General features: G+C 45.3%; 1 protein-coding gene across 4 annotated transcripts in view; it reads right to left on the bottom strand.

Annotated features, from left to right (window-relative positions):
- elf2a (E74-like factor 2a (ets domain transcription factor)) overlaps positions 1 to 20,205 on the bottom strand; it is an 82,313-nt gene that overhangs the window by 35,501 nt on the left and 26,607 nt on the right. For 2 of the 4 annotated variants that reach the window (XM_034181014.1, XM_034181016.1), the window contains exons 3-5: positions 6,597 to 6,852; positions 3,315 to 3,422; positions 2,749 to 2,865 (exon numbers count right to left, since the gene is read on the bottom strand). In XM_034181014.1, coding sequence (XP_034036905.1) covers positions 2,749 to 2,865; positions 3,315 to 3,422; positions 6,597 to 6,852 — 481 coding nt within the window. Of the gene's footprint in view, positions 1 to 2,748; positions 2,869 to 3,314; positions 3,423 to 6,596; positions 6,853 to 20,205 lie in introns of all 4 variants that reach the window. The other 2 variants (XM_034181013.1, XM_034181015.1) reach the window with 1 other exon arrangement.

The following is a 20,205-nucleotide window of genomic DNA, read 5'->3' as shown; positions in this document are numbered from 1 at the left end:
GCCCAGAGAAGGTGGCGGCGTTTCTGGATGTTGTTGATGTATGACTTTCACTTTGCATGGTAGAGTTTTACCTTGCACTTGTAAACGTAGCGACGAACTGTGTTAACTGACAATGGTTTTCTGAAGTGTTCCTGAGCCCACGCGGTAAGATCCTTTACACAATGATGTTGGTTTTTAATGCAGTGCCGCCTGAGGGATCAAAGGTCATGGGCATTCAATTTTGGCTTTCAGCCTTGCCGCTTATGTGTAGAAAGTTCTCCAGATTCTCTGAATCTTCTGATTATATTATGGACTGTAGATGATGGAATCCCTAAATTCCTTGCAATTGAACGTTGAGAAATATTGTTCTTAAACTGTTGGACTACTTTTTTCATGCAGTTGTTCACAAAGTGGTGATCCTCACCCCATCTTTGCTTGTGAACGGCTGAGCCTTTTGGGGATTCTCCTTTTATACCCAATCATGACACTCACCTGTTTCCAATTGACCTGTTCACCTGTGGAATGTTCCAAACAGGTGTTCTTTGAGTTCCCCAGTCTTTGTTGCCACTGTCCCAGGTTTTTTGAAACGTGTTGCAGGCATCCATTTCAAAATGAGCAAATATTTGCACAAAAACAATAAAGTTTCAGTTTGAACATTAAATATCATGTCTTTGTGGTGTATTCAATTGAATATAGGTTGAAGAGGACTTGCAAATCATTACTAACAGTAACTAACAGTCCCTATTTGCACAAGCATTTTACAATTTATATGTCTAGTACATACAGTATTTTATGATGGCACAATCACAAGTATATTATTAATCAGTGATGAAAGTGGTAAAACACACACACAAAAAAAGCTGAAAACCAAATTACTCTATGTTGGCAGATAGTTCTGGAGGAAATGCTGGAGGAAATCACTGAAGAAATGAGCAAATTGAAAATATGGTTTGACTGAAACAAATTGTTATTAAACTTCAATAAAACAAAACTAAAGTTATTTGGGAACTGCAAAACGAATGAGCAAGTACAAATACAAATAGATGGGTGTAAATTGAAAGGGTTAATAAAAAGTAATACCTGGGGGTAATAATAGATGAGACAATCAGTTAGAAACCACACATCAAATACATACAAACCAAATGATCAAGCAGCATTTCAGTGTAAAAAAAAAAAAAAAGCAAAACATGTTCGGGATCACAAATCACTCTGCACTTATTTCTATGTTCAAAATAAACCTTCAAATAAATAGATCAACAGTAAACATCCAGGCGTCACCAGGTACGTTTGAGATGGTTACTGTGAGGATCACTGTGAAACTACAATATATGAATAAAAATAAATGAAAAATATTACAATTTGCAATGCATTTGATACTTTTACGTCAACAAATACTGAGTCCTTAATTATTATACTGAACACAAATACAAACGTGCTGACAGGCAACACCTTAATGCTAACTTTAACACTGAAAATGCCATAGACATGCTAATGCGTTAGCATTGCTCCGGTTTTACGTTATGAAATACATCTATCAACTGTTTCAGAAGCACATAACAGGTCAATTTAATATAAAAAGGTAAGTATTACTCACAGACACAATGCTCTTCAGGGTTTAGTAGGAAAAAAAAAAAAAAATCAAGAGAATGCAAAATAAAACCACAGCTTTGCTTCAAGGGCCCCTTGCTGACCAACAAGATGCCTGATGGAAAAAAGCAGAAATCCGCCAGCGGATATTTTTCATCCCCGATGAATGTCTTTAAACAAAAAAACAGTGCCTTACTGTTTCATCTTGCCCTTTATTGTTCTGTGCAAGTGCTATTGCTAAAGATTGGCCAGCAGATGTCACCATATTTATTGTATCAAATGCTTTGAAACACTGAACCATTTCAACACAATTACTTCATACTGATTCAGTAGTTCAAAACTCATAAAACATGAAGTAATGTGCAAAATGTCTTTAGAAAGAAGCAGAGCGCAGTTCACCTGGATCTCAATTGTGTTACACCCTTTATTGGAAGTTCCAATAAAGTGAAGAGAAGCAGCATGATGCCTGCTTTTCTCTGTCAACTGGTATCCAAATCCCCAGTTGTATTCCCTTTCTATTATGTCTTCCCACAGATTTTGACTCATTTTTTTTTTAGCTGTGGTTTGATGCCATTACAAAGCAAGTTGTTTTTTGATTGTTTTTTTTTTAGTTTGCCCGCTTTATGGCAATTTGCACCCATTTAGGGTAGTATTGTATGAGAGAGTAGGAAAAATGACATCCAACATGCACTTTCAAAACACTGATTTACACTCATGCAAAACACTGACAGAAATTTTAAGATGCATAAATCTGTAAAAATGTGCAGTTCTCACATGACTGCATATATACATTTTTACTGAAATAAATGAAAAAAAATGTTGGACATTTTTCACAACTTTTTTGAGATAGACTTAAAATTTCTTATCGATGGACACAGACTAGTTGCCTGAGCGGAATTCAAACTCAGGTCTAAATATTGGCAAGTCAGCTCCTGAGCCACTGAGCCACTTGCTTCAGCTTTCTTGTCAAGTACAGAAAAATATGTCTGACAGCAAGAGGTGTTTTCTTGCCTGGAGTTAACTTTTCCTGGCTCACTGAAGGATAGCATTCGGAACACAGTCAGGCGGTAAAATCAGCTGAGGTGCACCGTCCCACAACAGCACGGCAAAATAAGACACCAAGAAGGACCAACTGAACAGTGACAGGCAGTTGTGCCTGGAGATGTGCAGATGTCCACTGACCTCCTCTCTTCTTCTTGGTGGCTGGTTCACATTCAGGAGGAACAGGGAATGAGTCATCTTCCTCTATAGGCGCACACTCTGTAGAAACCTCCACCACCGTCTCCATCATCACATCATCTGCTGACATCAAACCACAACATTCACTCCAACAGTGATCTCAAAACGGCACTGCGTTCATTCATTTCAGCTCTGCAGAGGATTTTTGGCGCTCTCTCTGTGTGTGTGTGTGTGTGTGTCTCTCAGTCAGAGAACTGGTGTAAAGTCATGATACCTTCAAAAACAATGTGGTTAGTAGTTTAGACTTTCCAGTGAAAAAATGTACAAAGTGTGAAAACACAAAAATCAAAATCAGGATTTGGTGTGCCAACACTTCAACACAAAACAAAACAAAAAACAAAGCATCAGTTCTACATACACAACAAGACATACAATTCCAGTGCACAAACACAAAAAAAATAATCAAAGAAATGTACCCCTAACTGAACCAGCATCAGCTGAAGGCCAGAGAACTATTGAAGAGAGAGGACTTTAATAACACACACACACAAGCATGCACGCAGTCTCACCTGCGTTTCGTTCACTGTGGAGGCCACCGGGTGCCTCCATGTGAAGAAGAGCTTCTGCCGCTTCAAAGGTTTTGTCAAAGCACAGCACATCATGATCCGACATTTCCACTGTAGAAAGAAGAGAACAGCCGACAGGTCTCTCTCAGCCCAAAAACAAACTGTCACTGTTAAGTGCACATGCACACTGGGACAGCGTGGCATCCTAACAGACGAGGTGAGTGGGTTAGTGAGTCGTGTTAGACCGTCAGAGACAGAACTGTGCATGAACAACCTGGTGCCAAACAGGTTCTGCTCAATCTGCAATAAAACTTAGTACTTTTAGTAAACTCTGAGCTACAGAAGAATCTCTTTGGAGAGAGTATTTACTGGCCCAGCCACAGTCAGATATGTGCCATATGCTGGTGAGGCAGGAAAACAAAAACCTGTTTGCTGCAAAAACACTTTTTCTAAACAGCTTCATAATTCCAGAACAGTGGTTCCCAACCTGGTCCTCAAGTACCACATAACCAGCGTTCCCATCCATTATGATAACTATGGCTACATGTACCCACTGATCATGAAAATTTGGCATACAGCAAAAAATATTCAAAAATTAATAATATTGTTTTGTGCCTTATTTGTAGACTGCAAACAGGATTTGGACTTTGGGACGTCCAGCTGTAGTGACATAATTCTTTGACAGTCACAGTCTCATGAATAAAATAAAAATAATATTTAACATCTAATTTACATACAAAATTATATTCAGTCAGTTTACTTCAAACACGAGGCTCACAGAAGTACATAAAAAACAAGAATACATAAGAAGTAAAACCTCAAAGAGAGCAATATTGCTGTTTAAAACAAGCACCCCTAGATGGCACTATCACCTCAACAAGAATGAAAAGTTGACACCACATCTGTATGTGGTGTCAGCTTTGTGTATCTAATGTTCAAACTGATAAACTTTGTTTTTGTGCAAATATTTGCTCATTTTGAAATGGATGCCTGCAACATGTTTCAAAAAAGCTGGGACAGTGGTATTGTCTGGGGAGTGGTATTGTCTGGGGAGAACCCTGTGATATCATGTTTTCCAATTGTCCGCTGCGTGGAGAGTGGCGGGAAAAACTGAAGACACTTTCTCACGAGGTGCGAGATGTAAATAAGATGTAAACCGTGATGTAAATAAATAAGAAATAAGAAAGTAAATAAGAAAACAAAAAGGCGGCGGTCAAGTATTTTGGTTCCAAGTGATGAAGATAAAGAATTTGAATGTTTTAAACCCCCCCAAAAAAAAATAAATAAAAAAAATGCCACTTGTCCGGTCGGACAACCATTTAGAGCATATTGCTTGTCCGATCACATTTTACACTTGTCCCGGACAATCGGACAAGTGTTAATGTCGATGGTAGCCTCACCGATCAATTCTTCTGTAAATACATAAAACATTGATGTCAGTAAATAGCAAGCCTATTTGTAATAAACAGTGTATTTTTTCCAAAATAAGAAAAATGTTGCAAAATGACAGTAAGAATGCATAAGCCTATCCTATTTCACACAGTTTCCACGCGCTGTTGTGGGTCATTCCATGTCAATTCAACAAGGGCCTCACGCACTTTATCTCAGATTTTCTTCAAACTTTTATCAAATATTCCGACTATTCAGAACAACAAATCTTAAGTTTGAGGCCTGTAGGCCAAATAGTTTCTGAGATATGGCCAATTTAATGTGCATGGGGTCTGCTGTTTTTTTTAGGCAAAAATTATGGCCATCATTTCTGGAGCCATGTTCAAGGTAGAATATCTCAGCAAATAATGGACTTCGAGGCCTGAAATTTTCTGTGGCAGTTGTCATGGACACCTAGACTTGGACTATAGTCAAACAACAGACACTGACACTAAACTGTGAAGTTTATGTATGCTCAAACTATGGAAAATATTACATTGACTATTGCGAGCATCAATGTTTGAGACACTGAAGCATACCATTACACTCAAAGACGCCTTTCCATTTCTTGGCTCCTTAATGCCAGCTATACTGGCTATGAAATATGTAAATTTGACATATCTGTGGTAAAGTTATTGTGGGAGAAACCTCTGAAATCTGAAAAAAACATTTTGTGGTCGAATTTTATGAGAAGAAAAGCTCATGTGGGCAGTAAATAAAACTCTTCAAACTGATTCCATTTTGAAAGTATTGATATCAACTTTATGTGTTATAAATATGGCCTTCTTTATGAAACTCCTTCCTGGTTCATTTAAGCATCCAATTATGGCTACTTTTTGCACTTGCGAATGTATTTCTAGTGCTGAAATGACGATTTCATTTTAATTGTGTGCACACACTGCATTCATATGATTCATGGCACACCCCAGAATGCTTGCACATAGATCTGCCAGGAGGATTCCCCAAAGTTTCCATGGTTACTAGGCTGATATCCACCTGCATGATGAATGTGATGTTGTGTGATGTGCCTGTTCTGCAAAGCAGAAGTTCTCTAAGTCTGTGATGGACTTGACCCCTTGTTTCCTACAAGAAACCATGAAATTGAAAAGTGTTATTCCAAAGCATTACATGACTCTGACAAGACTGATCAATACCAACAGAAAAACTGCATTCAGTGTTTAAAGAAATTTGAAATGTAGATCAAAATATTCACCTGCAGAAAGAAGTGTGATGACATTCACTTTGATCAGACCAAAAAGAACAGGGAGGAAGATGTGCAGCCATTCTTACTCCAACCAGACTGACAGCAGCAGCTTTGAACATGTTCAGACATGCAGTACCCCATTTACTGCAATGCACAGATTTACCACAGATATGTCAAATTTACATACTTCAAAGCCAGTATAGCTGGCATTAAGGAGCCAAGAAATGGAAAGGTTCTTTGAGTGTAATGGTATGCTTCAGTGTCTCAAACATGGATGCTCGCAATAGTAAATGTAATATTTTCCATAGTTTGAGCATACTCAAACTGTGCAGCTACTCAAGGTCATCACTGTCTGTCATTTCCAGCTCCTCCACTTCCTCTGACTCACCACAGTTTCACCAAAAAATAAACGTTGACATCTCTCTACCTACTTCCCAATAGACCCAGAAGACAAAACAAGCTGGAGCAGGTCTGGGTCACCTCTCGTCTCTCCACAGACTGCAGTCGCAGAGCATCTACAGGACATTTGTTATTTAGGCAGCCTATTGCATTATGTTCATCACACAGCTAGTGGTGCAGCTCCAGACTGCACACTCACAACAACTTTTGATGGTTTTAAAAAGGGGAGCTTGAGCGAGGTTCCACTGTCTCACCGTTCTCAGCCACCTCTGTCATCACCTCCTGCTCCTCAGCCACGTCCTCGATCAGGTAGGTACCGTCATCGTAAACCAGGACCTGCGCGGCGTAGCACTGCTCCACCTGTGCGCTGGGAACCTCCTCCACGATCACCGCTGGACACTCCTCCTCCTGCAGCACAACGCCCTCCTCCTCCTCTCCCTCCACAATCACCGCTTCGACCTCCTGATGGACCACCTCCTCGTCCTCCTCCTCTCCAGACTGCTGCTCACACTGCAAACAAGTCACACAGACGCATTCAAAACTCAGAAGGCCTCGTCCCGTTCCCGGGTCCCCAACAGAGAGCCAACTCCGTGCTGGGGGTGGCCCAAACTCTGCAGATCTGACATGAAGCATCCCACAGCACTGCTCCATCTGCTGCCTGAGCCAGTCTGCCCACCCAGCACACCCACAGTCACCACCAACATTTGGAAGCACTGAAGGAAGATCTTACATGACATGAATACCTTCAGAATCATCCTACATTTACAGGGGAAGGGAGTTAAGGGAGGTCCCCGGGACCCTTAACTGGAGTAAGCAGCTGAAGATGAGTGAGTGAGTTAAGGAAAATGATGGTCTAGTGATTTAAGCAGTGGGCTTGAGACCAGAGGATACTTGGTTCAAACCCCCGTCTGGCTGGAAAATCACCAAGGGACCTTGGGCAATGGTTTCATGCCTAGAAAGAGCACTACAGATGCAACGTTTGCTCTGAGAATACTGATGGAGAAGTACAGAGAAGGCCAGAAAGAGTTACATTGTGTGTATGTGGACTTAGAAAAAGCTTATGATAGGGTGCCAAGAGAAGAGCTGTGGTATTGTATGAGGAAGTCTGGAGTGGCAGAGAAGTATGTTAGGGTAGTGCAGTCGGAATGACAGACTCATTCAAGGTGGAGGTGGGATTACACCAAGGATCAGCTCTGAGTCCTTTCTTGTTCGCAATGGTGATGGACAGGTTGACGGATGAGATCAGACAGGAGTCCCCATGGACTATGATGTTTGCAGATAACATTGTGATCTGTAGTGAGAGTAGAGAGCAAGTTGAGTCTAGTCTGGAGAGGTGGAGATATGCTTTGGAGAGAAGGGAAATGAAAGTCAGTAGAAGCAAGACTGAGTACATGTGTGTGAATGGGAGGGAGCCCAGTGGAATAGTGCGGTTACAAGGAGTAGAAGTGGTAAAAGTAAATGAGTTTAAATATTTGGGGTCAACTGTTCAAAGTAATGGAGAGTGTGGTAGAGAGGTGAAGAAGTGAGTGCAGGCAGGGTGGAGTGGGTGGAGAAAGGTGGCAGGAGTGATTTGTGACCGAAGAATATCAGCAAGAGTGAAGGGGAAAGTTTGCAAGACAGTAGTGAGACCAGCTACGTTGTACGGTTTAGAGACGGTGGCACTAACAAAAAGACAGGAGGCAGAGCTGGAGGTGGCAGAGTTGAAGATGTTGAGATTCTCTTTGGGAGTGACCAGAATGGACAAGATTAGGAATGAACATATCAGAGGGACAGCTCAGGTGGGACGGTTTGGAGACAAAGTCAGAGAGGCGAGATTGAGATGGTTTGGACGTGCAGAGGAGGGACCCAGGGTATATAGGGAGAAAGATGCTGAGGATGGAGCCACCAGGCAGGAGGAGAAGAGGGAGGCCAAAGAGGAGGTTTATGGATGTGCTGAGGGAAGACATGCAGGTGGTTGTTGTGACAGAGGAAGATACAGAGGACAGGGTGAGATGGAAACGTTTGATCTGCTGTAGTGACCCCGAAGGGGAGCAGCCGAAAGGAAAAGAAAGTTCAGTGTGAGGTGCCTTGAGGCAGCTTTTGTTGTGGTTTGGCACTTCATAAGCTGATTAAATTAATTACAGATTGAAGGGGGGTCTGGGTTATCACTGATGAGCAAAGTCACCGACTTACAGATCTTTTTTTTTGCTTTTATACAACAGGGACAAACGCATTAAACATTATTATTTCCTGTGAAATATAAAAACCAATGTCATGCATGCAGGTTTCTAGTCCCAGCTAATTTGCACCCTCTGTTCCTGGTTAGGTCTTTAATGTTTAAAGAAGATTAAGAGCCAAGATAAACACAGGGCTGTGAAATGAAAAGTGGAAAATCCGAGGAAAATTTGCAGGGAGTCTGGGGGGCACACCTCCCCAGGAGCCAGGGTCTAGGGCCTTGTGGGCCCCAGAAGCCAAATTAAATTTTCATCTACTGATACTTTTTCAACATCTCCTGGAAGAACAAATCTCAAAATTAGAGCATATTTAAATGATCCTAGATAAAACCTTTCATTTGAACTGTCAATGATCATGTTGAAATAACAGAATATGACGTGGGAGTAGGACCTGGAATGATTTTCCTTTTAATTGTAAATCAAATTATGTATTAACTCAGAACAATTAAACTACATGAAATTCATGAAGACTGAAAAGACTGTTAAACCATGAATATTTTAAAAATCAGGGTAAAACATCAATAACATACCTTATAGTAAAAAGCCACACATTCTTGTGTAAATCCCTGTAAATCCACTCAAAGCCACAATGTCTTTTTTCCAATGAAAGAAAGTCTAGATTAATGAACGAAAAAAAGGCACATAATCTTTTCTGAAATCCTGTTTGAACAGCACAATGTTTATTTTCCAGAGAGAGAAAAATTCTTACCAGTTCTCTTTCCTGTTTATCGTTCAGGTGTGTTCATGAAGCCAGCAACAATTCCACGGATTCTTGCCCTTATCAAACTTTTTCAAACCGTCTTTCTCGTCATCTTCGCTCTGTCTGATGTCACTCCGTGACACAGCCATGCTGCAAAATTCTTCTTTTAAAACTTGAAAGTTCTAAAAGTGTGTGATGTCCACATGCTACGTTTAGCTAAGCTTCGCACAGGAGCCACACAGTGTCACCGCAGCAACCAACCAGTCCCGCTTTACGACAACTGTCATAACAGCCAGGCTTTGAGTGCCATTTTTCCTCCGCGAATCTCCGCGTATCCGAGGAAACTGATATGTAACACATAGATCAGTGTCCGCGGACTTATAAAACTTGCATGATGTCGTAAAAAAAAAAACGCTTTGCGATAAGCATTTTAAAAACTCAGTAACGATCACGATTAAAGAGTACAACACTAACACCCCTGCCCATGATGAAATCCGTGGAATCCCGCAGATCTGCGGAGTTTTGACAGCCCTGTAAACAGTAAAGAATATACAAGGTCTGTCCAAAAAGTATCGGACCTTTTTATTTTTTGCAAAAACCATATGGATTTGAATCACGTGTGACTGCATCAGCCAAGCTTGAACCTTCGTGCGCATGCGTGAGTTTTTTCACGCCTGTCGGTTGCGTCATTCGCCTGTGAGCAGGCTTTGTGTGAGCAGTGGTCCACCCCTCTCGTTGGATTTTTATTGTGAATAAATGTCTGAACGATTTGGAGCTTTGCTGCATCAATTTTTTACAGAAACTGTGAGAGACCTCCAGCTGGACACCATTCGGAAAATTTAGATGGCTTTCAGCGACGATTTTATGGGGATTACACAGATTAAGGAGTGCTCCAGCCGGTTTAAAGACCGCCTACAGCGTCTGAGAGCGCGGCGCGCTCCGATAGACAGGCTGACACCCCGCTGAAACAACCAGATCATTTCCAACGTGAAGGCTTTATTGATCCGGGACGTCGTCTGACTTTCACAAAAAAGGCAGAAGGCGTGGACATCAGCACTTTTTCGGCACATTCTACTGTTACAGGAGTTTTTTTTCATGGAAAGAGAAGCGGAGGATTGCGCCACCGTGCCGCTCATGGTGCGAGACAAAACCACCTCTGTGTTGGTCTCACAGGATGGTTTTCAGACAGCTTCCGGTTGCTTTTCAGTCATGTGAGTATCCGAGAAACTGTGCATGAGCTGGACATGCCAGAACATGTCCTGTGAGGCTTCATCACGGCGTTGCTTTGCACCATGCGGCTCTGCCGCGATGCGCGGAATTCCTCCGCTCCTCTTTCCATGACAAAAACTCCTGTAACAGTGGAATGTGCCGTTCATTTCTAAACTGGACGCTGTCTTGATCCGGTATGTTATCTGACTAGCACAGGAATTGTGGAAGACATGGACATCAGCACTTTTTCAGCACACTGAGACAGACATGCGGAGGAATTCCGCACGTCATAAACACATATTAAACATACATAAACATTAAAAAGCACACGAGGGGAAAAAGGAGAAAAAAAAACCCTCATAGCCGCTGCGTTATACAGCAGCAATGAGGAAAAAAAAACCCCATCAGCACAGACAAACAATAATCATACAGACAAACAAAGACGCAGGACGACAACCGAGATTTGAAGGTCCAGTTTAAGAGAACACTCCGGAGGCAGCCTATTAAGCGCTGTCAACGGCCTTGTCCGACAATCCTGGAGGGGTAGGGGCTCAGCCCTGAGCAGTACACTGTCCACAGTCAACGTCAGAGCTGGAGAAGCTGAGGGGAGGGGGATGACCAGGGAGCGAGGCTTAAGTGTTGATCTTCTTGAGGAGGTTTTTTATCACAGCGGCCATGGAGTGCAGCTGTGTTTGGGGAGGCCAAATGAATATCCAGATTAGCAGACGCCTGAAAGATTCCACAGTTCTGAGAACAGAGTGGCTCTCAATGCATCTGAATGTAGAATGTGGTCTTTACAGACAGTCAAAGCAGGTTTCCAGAGCTGCAATCCTGCCCAAGATGTTTTCCAGCTTGCGGTTAACACCCGCTGACTGCGCAGCCACTGCCTTCCCAATCGAATCAATCATGTAGGGCAGTCTGGACGGCCCAATCAAAGCTGTCTCCACTTTCTTGATTTTCTGGTAAACCAGCGCCATGCCCGCTCCACACAGCACCACCAATCCAAATATATACACATCTTCGACGTCCTCCCCAGAAAGCATGTAAAGGCACATGACCTGCCATCTCCTCCACGAGTCCATCACGTAACCCATCACATGCGTCCCAGCAGGACAGGTCGGGTCCTCCGCCCCCGAATGTCTTGTAGAAAAAAATAGTGTCAATTGCGTTCAAAGACCACTTTAACAGATCCAATTTTGTCGTTTTCCAGAAGAGCAAAGCTGCAGCCTCACAGATAACATGCCACAGAAGCAGGAAAGATAAGGAGGGAGGGAGAAGAGAAAAGTGCGTCCGTCTCGGCCGAGTGCAAGCTGGCAAAAAAAAAAAAAAAGTTCCATTTCATTCCTCCTGACCGCCAGAGGGCAGTGCTTTAGCACCTGGATAACTACATGTGCGTAGCACAGAGGTCGAGAATATATATCATGCCACTGGATGTGACCTGGGTGACGTCACTGGTTGTCTCTGCGATTGTCGCTCTCGCTTGTAGCCTCGCAACCCACCTTCGGTTGGAGCTACGTGCACTGCACACGTCCTCCAGAGGCTGCGAGACACGACTTCACCGTTTTTTTGTATTCTTTGACTGACGCCTGTCGTGAGTACACCTTCCTGAACTCCGGGTGCGCGCCATCGCCGACGCCCTGCTGGGTATTTTCCTCTGTGCACATTACCTGTGTTGTTTCGACGAAAGCTGGCTACTTGTTTATTTGTCTGGATAACCTCGTTAACTACGTGGTAGTAGTGTGTGTATCAGAACCAGAATAGTGTACTGTGTTGGGCTTGCCGTGAGTGTTTTCCACTCCTTGAAGTACTTTATCTGCGCTGCCGCCATTTTGCTACGTTTAACAGCTCCGCTAGCAGCTAGTGTTGTCATCGTTGCTGTAAGTGACGTAGCACTTGGGCTGTGTGTTTTTCAGCTGTGTGCATCGTGTCGAGTCTGCGGCTGCGAGTGCTTCACGCTCCGTGCCTCGTGTCGAGTCTGCGAGTGCTTCACGCTCCGTGCCTCGTGTCGAGTCGGCGGCTGCGAGTGCTTCACGCTCCGTGCCTCGTGTCGAGTCGGCGGCTGTGAGTGCTTCACGCTCCGTGCCTTGTGTTACTATATACACTTCGTGTGATTCACACTTTGTCTTTCTATCTGTAACCGTCAGGGCTTGCGTTAGCCATCTGCATGCAGTCCACAATGTTGACAGGACCTTTGTTGCATGGCTGTAGTACCTGTTTGGCTCCCTTGAGCCCAGATGATGGGCATATGTTTTGCCCCTCGTGTCTTGGGATCGGACACCTGAGGGAAGCCCTGACTGGTGATGCCTGCCTTAATTGTGCCAGCATGCCACTGGCAGAGAGATCTGCTAGACTTGCGGCATTGGAAAGTGGAATGTCTAGTGCAACTTTGGCCTCCAGCCCCAGGAAGGAACCAAAGCACCGTAAACGCCCACATGCAGGAGCCCCTTCTGCTAAGAAGGTTACTCATGACCATGCTTTGGCTGAAAAGGTCAAAACGTCGACATCTGAGGTTGTTCAGATTGAGTCCTTGCTTCTGAATGATGAGAGGGGTCTTTCTCCAAGCCATTCATTAGTGGGCTCTCACACCTCTGAGGCAGAGTCCCTGCCGCAAACAGGACCTGGACTATCTTTTGTCAAGCAAGCTGTTGAGTTGGCTTTATCCAGGCTTGGGGTTGACAATCTCCCTGTGGAAAGGAGCTCCACCGATGTTGGGCGGACCCCAAATCATTGATCCATCTATCGCAGGACTGCAGAGCCCTTAGCTCTATGTGTGATTTGGCACAGTATGGTCTGAACCGTATGCCCGCCGTTGACAGCATTATTGCAAACCTGGTTGTGGCTCCAGCTGATGCTGCTCGGCCGGATGCCCGTTGCCCACGACCTCAGTGTAGGGTCACTGATGACCTCCTCACTAAAAGCCCTTGCCCTCTCAAAGTCTCTGAGGGAGGCAGAAGTTGATGACGATATGCAAAGTCTTAGTGATGCCTCACTCCAAACCTTTGCTTATATATCCAGAGAGCTTGGCAGACTGATGTCAACCCTTACCATCACTAGACGTAAGGTGTGGCTTGCGCAGTCCCCCTGTCCGAATCCTGCAGAGGTACACTCTGTTCACTGCCGGTTCTTCCAGGCCAAGTATTTGGACCTGCGGCCCAACAAACTTTGGAGCATGTTGTTGAGGCTAGTAAATCTCGGCAACAGTTTGTTGACCTACACCGGTCTTCCAGACCTCAGCCAGTCAGACGTGCACAACTTTTCACTCTATATCCAGGCTCCCGCCGACTCCCAGAGCTGCACGTGCTTTCGCAGTTGAGGGCCAGCTCTCCCAGCGGCCTGCCTTTCGGGAGCCTACGGTCAGACCCCCGAGAACTGAACGGTTTCGCAGAGCTTCCAGTAATCCCTCTCCTCAGGGATGCGAGGCAGAGGTGGTCGGGTCTGACTGCCAATGTTTGGCCCCCAGCCGTTTTTCACGAAATCATCTCAGCCACTGGGAGGCTCAAGTTCAAGACCCGTGGGTCATTTCAACCTTGTTCGAGGGTTACAGAATTCAGTTCAGATGTCGTTCTCCAAAGTTCAATGGGGTGAGGATGACTGTTGATTCCGACTCGGTGCAGTCTGCTGCCCTACAACGGGAGATTTTGGAACTCCTGGAGAAGGGGGCCATATAGCCAGTTCACAGTTCAAACCAGCTCAGGGGGTTCTATTCAATTTACTTCCTTGTTCCAAAGAAGGATAGCGGCTTTCATCCTATCCTCGATCTCCGACGTCTGAATCATTATATCAAAGTGCTGCAGTTTCACATGCTCCGCACGGTAGATGTCCTTCAAACTATCACACCAGGAGACTGGTTCACAAGTGTCGACTTAAAGGATGCCTATTTCCATGTGTCAGTGGTGCCTCGTCACAGGCAGTTTCTCCGATTTGCTTTCGAAGGTCAGCAATACCAGTTCAGGGTGCTTACTTTCAGCCTCTCTCTCGCCCCTTGTACATTTACCAGATGTATGGCTGCAGCAATAGCCCCACTGCAAGCTCTTGGATTAAGAATTCTACCCTACTTAGATGATTGGCTTGTCTGCGCTCAGACTCAGGAGCAGGCACACGACACAGCTCTTCTACTGAACCATGTCTCTCAGTTAGGACTCACAGTGAACTTTGCAAAGAGTTCTATTGTTCCCAGTCAACAAACCACCTTCATCGGCATTGCCATCAACTCCCTGACTATGACTGCATCGCCATCCCCGCAGAGAGTGGACGATGTAATTCGTCTCATCTCACACATTCAATGGGCTGTGACGCTGCCTTTTGGTTTGCTGCTCTGGCTAATGGGCAAATTGACTGCAATGTCACTAGTGGTACCTTTGGGACTTCTGTTCTTGCGTCCCCTACAGATTTGGATCAACAACCTAGGCCTCAACTCAAAGTTGCATCAGCACAGGCTTGTACGACTCTCCAACTAGTGCCTTCTGCACCTCAGACCCTGGGGGAACGTGGACGTCATCTGCAAGGGTGTCCCTCTAGGTTCCATCCCTTCTCGCCGAGAGGTGGTTGTTACAGATGCATCACTCAAAGGTTGGGGGGCCGTGTGGAATCACAGGATGGTGAGGGGTGTCTGGAGTCCTCAGGAGAGACTCCAACACATAAACGTGCTGGAGCTTCACGCTGTGCGACTGGCTCTCAAGCATTTCCTCCCAGCTGCACTGAGAGGTGTCCCTTTGAGTGATATTTGTGCTGCTACTACGTGGGCTTCGTCCTGTACCTTCACCCGCTATTACAGACTGAATGTGGCTGCTCCTCCTGCGGTGACTTCGGCAGTGTTGTCTGCCTCCAATCCCCACTGCTGATGCGAGGTGAGTGTGACTCTTCAGGACCTTGTTGGTATTAAGTAATCCAGGTGCTAAAGCACCGCCCTCTGGCAGTCAGGAGGAATGAAATAGAACGAGAGTTACGAATATAACTACAGTTCTATGAATTCCGGATGACCACCAAAGTTGCTTGTTACTCAGAGTCTTGCAAGTTCATTCCGAAAAGAAGCGAGCGCTAGGTGCGTCTGGTATATAAAGACAACCAGTGACGTCACCCAGGTCACATCCAATGGCGTGACTTTGTTGGTATATATTCTCGACCTCTGTGCTGCACACATGTAGTTATCCAGCTGCTAAAGCACCGCCCTCTGGCGGTCATCCGGAATTCATAGAACCGTAGTTACATTCGTAACTCTCGTTATCTTTGATAAAGATAAAACGATAAACCACCCAAAAATGTGTCAGAAGTTACAGATAACCGATAAATTCCAGTACTGTCTCTAGTACATTTGCAACTACTAATAAACTGAATTTGAGTTTTAACACCACGATCGCTTCTGGTAGCATCAAAAGCGACAACAGACCCAAACAATGAGCCCACACTTCTGTCTTTGAACATCGTGCTCCCTGCTGGAAGCTCTTGTTTACTACATGGCTTCCAGCACAAAAAAGCAAGCTGAGAGCAGCCACAAAGCCCAGCTCTCTACCCAATCACAACGCTCCGGTCTTGGAAAATAAAGCAGTGCTCACTTATGGTTTTGATTTATAAATAACATTAATACTGATAGAATAACTCCATTAATGTCAATTCTGTCATTTGTATAAAGTTAAAATATAACATATATCTTTTAATGTTGAATAATGCACTAATTCTGAGGTTTTGTAACAAACACAGACAGATCGCAAAGGATTCTGGGTAAAATGTGCCTCTGCTAAACAGTGATTGGTTCAGTCATTCATTATGTAAACCAACACGTTAATGTGATGTGTGTTGTGTGTTGGCGTTTACAAATAAATGTGCTTTTTAAAATATTCCATTGTTTTATTTGTAAAAACAGGTATTTTTACGAAGCCCTGGAAGTGTCATCACAAAATGTTTTGCATGTGGAGAGAATGTGCGCTCATTTTATTATATTGTGCACGTTTTATTATATTGTAAAACGTGCACTCAATATTGTATTGACATATAAATGGTGGCCGCCCTATTGACGTTTCAAATCCCGCAAAACCTCGGAGAGGTCGCCGCACTGCGAGATCTCAGTAACATTGAGAACTGCATTGAGACGCTCTGATCACGCTGCACTTTAACCGTCCGCTGCACACAGACAACACCATTAACATCGCAACAAAAAACTATTTTATATTGTGCCTAAAACTCTCGTGAATATATTCTCGGGGTTTATAGACGTTGTTATTGTGTTTATTTTATGCAAACGTGAGAATCACAGGCTATCTCTCCGTTATTTTTAATGGGAGCTGCTGTGAGCTACGCTCGCTTCCTGATCATGTCGTTCTGGGAGAAAGTGAAGTTTGCTCTTTAACGTCTTGATTATTGTTCTTTACAACACTGTTTATCCTCTTTGTTCGAGACTAATATATATAATATGTCTGAAACTCGGTTTGCGTTTATTAAATTCCACGCAGATTAAACGTAACAGACACGGATTATTTGTTATAATTGTTTTAGCAAGTTTTCAGGGTGTCATGCAGCAGACTCTTATTAACGTGACAAAAACCATAAAAAAAATTACATTTTTGTCATATAATATTCATTTACAACTGTCATCGTGTTGATTCTCTATATGTTGTTGACTGCAGTGACTCTCTGGCATGCAAGGGATTATGGAATACGTCAATGGGCAAATGAACAAAACTGGCCAGTAGATGGCAGTAGAGACCTTGAAAACTTGCCTAAACAAAATTCCAGATAATCCGTGTCTACTACATTTAAGATGCGCGGAATTTAATAAACGCAGACACAATAACAATGTCTATAACCCCAGAGAATATATTCACGAGAGTTTTAGGCACTAGAGTTTAATGCTGTTGTCCGTAGAGCCTGATCAGAGTGTTTCAAACACATTTCTCATGCCGCGAACGTATTGAGATTACCCTATCCTACCCATAATGCACTGCTGGGCACAGCATATATCCACACTAAAACCTTAAAAATTAGCACATTACTTTAAAACTAAAACATATGTGTGATATTTTCACTTTATAAAACATGGCATGACATTAATTTAAATAACTTGTCTGACATTAGTTTGGTTAAAAGTTGAACCATAAGTTAAAAATGTATGCTCTGGATGATTTGGCTGATATTGCCCGTGTATCAGTATGGGGTAAAAGAAATTAGTTTTTCTTTTTGGGACCAGTTCTCCTTTGCCTGCAGAGGATAGAGCGGTTTCTTCTTAAAGCAGCTCTTCTCCGTTTTGCAGAGGGTAGAACTACACATCAGCTATGAAACATTTAACAGGTAGGTGCTCAATTGATTTTAAGTTTTATAAATATTTGCAGCTGTTCAGCTTTATTTACCACATTATCGTAAATTTGTCCGATAAGGTGGCAGTTCCCCCTCTAGCAGCCACCTTATCGTGGTGGGGGAGTTTGCGTACCCGGATGATCCTAGGAGCTATGTTGTCGGGGGCTTTGTGCCCAGTATAGGGTCTCCCAAGGCAAACAGGTCCTAGGTGACGGGTCAGACTAAGGGCAGTTCAGAACCTCCATGACCAGTAAAAAAATCAAGGACTGAGACGTCGCCTGGTATGGCGGTGCCGGGCTCGGCCCGAAAGAGCAACGTGGGCCCGCCCTCCTGTGGGTTCACCACCTGCAGAGGGGGCCATGGGGGTTGGGTGCAGAGAGGATTGGGTGGCGGTCGAGGGTGGGTGGCCCGGCAGCCCGGTCCATGCTCACAGCCCCTGGCTGTTGGGACGTGGAACTTCACCTCACAGGGGGGGAAGGAGCCTGAGCTTGTGCGGGAGGTTGAGAGATACCGGCTAGAGATAGTCGGGCTCAACTCCACGCACAGCTTGGGCTCTGGTACCCAAATCCTGGAGAGGGGCTGGACGCTTCATTTTTCCTGGCGTTGCACACGGGGAGAGGTGGAGAGCTGAGGTCGCATTTCTTGCTGCTCCCCAGCTCAGTCGCCATGTGTTGGAATTCACTCCAGTGAACGAGAGGGTTGCGTCCCTACGCCTTCGGGTCGGGGATAGGTCTCTCACCGTTGTCTCGGCCTACGGGCCGAGCAGCAGTGCAGAGTACCCGACCTTCCTGGAGTCCCTGGGAGGGGTACTAGTTAGCGCTCCGACTGGGGACTCCATTGTTCTCCTGGGGAATTTCAACGCCCACGTGGGTGGTGGCAGTGAGACGTGGAGGGGCGTGATCGGGAAGCACGGCCTCCCCGATCTGAACCCGAGTGATGTTCAGTTGTTGGACTTCTGTGTTTTACTCATAGTTTGTCCATCACGAACACCATGTTCGAGCACAAGGGTGTCCATAAGTGCACGTGACACCAGGATGCACTGAGCCGGAGGTCGATGATTGACTTTGTAGTCGTATCATCTGACCTTCAGCCACGTGTCTCGGACACTCGAGTGAAGAGAGGGGCAGAGCTGTCGACCGATCACCACCTGGTGGTGAGTTGGATCCACTGGGAGGGGAGGAAGCCGGTCAGACCTGGCAGGCCCAAACATATCGTGAGGGTCTGCTGGGAACGACTGGTGAAACCCTCTTTCAGCAAGGTCTTCAACTCCCACCTCCGAGAGAGCTTCTCCCAGATCCTGGGGTAGGTTGGAGACATGGAGTCCGAGTGGACCATGTTCTCCACCTCCATTGTCGATGCGGCCACTTGTAGCTGTGGTCACAAGATCTCTGGTGCCTGTCGCGGCGGCAATGCCCGAACTCGGTGGTGGATGCCAGAAGTAAGGGATGCCGTCAAGCTGAAGGAGTCCTACTTGTCTTTGTTGGTAGGTGGGACCCTGGAGGCAGCTGACAGGTACCGGCAGGCCAAGCGTGCCGCAGCCCGTGCGGTCGCAGAGGCAAAAACTCTGGTCTGGGAGGAGTTCGGGGAGGCCATGGAGGTGGACTATCCGTCGGCCTCGAAAAGATTCTGGCAAACCGTCTGATGCCTCGGGAGGCGGAAGCAGCTCTCCACCAGCACTGTTTACCGTCCAGGTGGGGAGCTGTTGACCCTGACTGGGGATGTAGTCGGGCGGTGGAAGGAATACTTCGAGGATCTCCTCAATCCCATCGTCACGTCTTCCGAAGAGGAAGCACAGACTGGGGACTCGGACGCAGACTCATTCATTACCCAGGCCGAAGTCACCGAGGTGGTTAGAAAGCTCCTCTGTGGCAAGGCTCCTGGGGTGGATGAAGTCCGTCCTGAGTACCTTAAGTCTCTGGATGTTGTGGGACTTTCTTGGCTGAGACGCCTCTGCAACCTCGCATGGCGATCGGGGACAGTGCCTCTGGATTGGCAGACCGGGGTGGTGGTCCCTCTGTTTAAGAAGGGGGACCGGAGGGTGTGTTCCAACTATAGGGGGATTACACTCCTCAGCCTCCCCTGACACCCCGCTGGAACAACCAGATAATTTACAACGTGAAGGCTTTGTTGATCCGGGACCTCGTCTGACTTTCACAAAAAGGCTGAAGATGTGGACATCAGCACTTTATCGGTACATTCCACCGTTACAGGAGTTTTTTTTTCATGGAAAGAAAAGCGGAGGGACGCGCCACGGAGCAGTTCATTACGCGGGACAAAACCACCTCGGTGTTGGTCTCACAGGACGGCTTAAAGGTGGATTTCAGATGGATTCCGGTTGCTTTTCAGTCGTGTGATTATCCGATTGTGATTGTGCATGAGCTGGACCTGCCCCAACATGTCCTGGAAGGCTTCATCATGGCGCTGCTTTGCGCCATGCAACTCCACCGCGAGGCG

The sequence above is a fragment of the Thalassophryne amazonica genome, chromosome 11, assembly GCF_902500255.1.
Source record: "Thalassophryne amazonica chromosome 11, fThaAma1.1, whole genome shotgun sequence".
NCBI lineage: Eukaryota > Metazoa > Chordata > Actinopteri > Batrachoidiformes > Batrachoididae > Thalassophryne > Thalassophryne amazonica.
The sequence above is the reverse complement of the archived record's forward strand: the minus strand, read 5'-3'. Positions and strand labels throughout refer to the sequence as shown.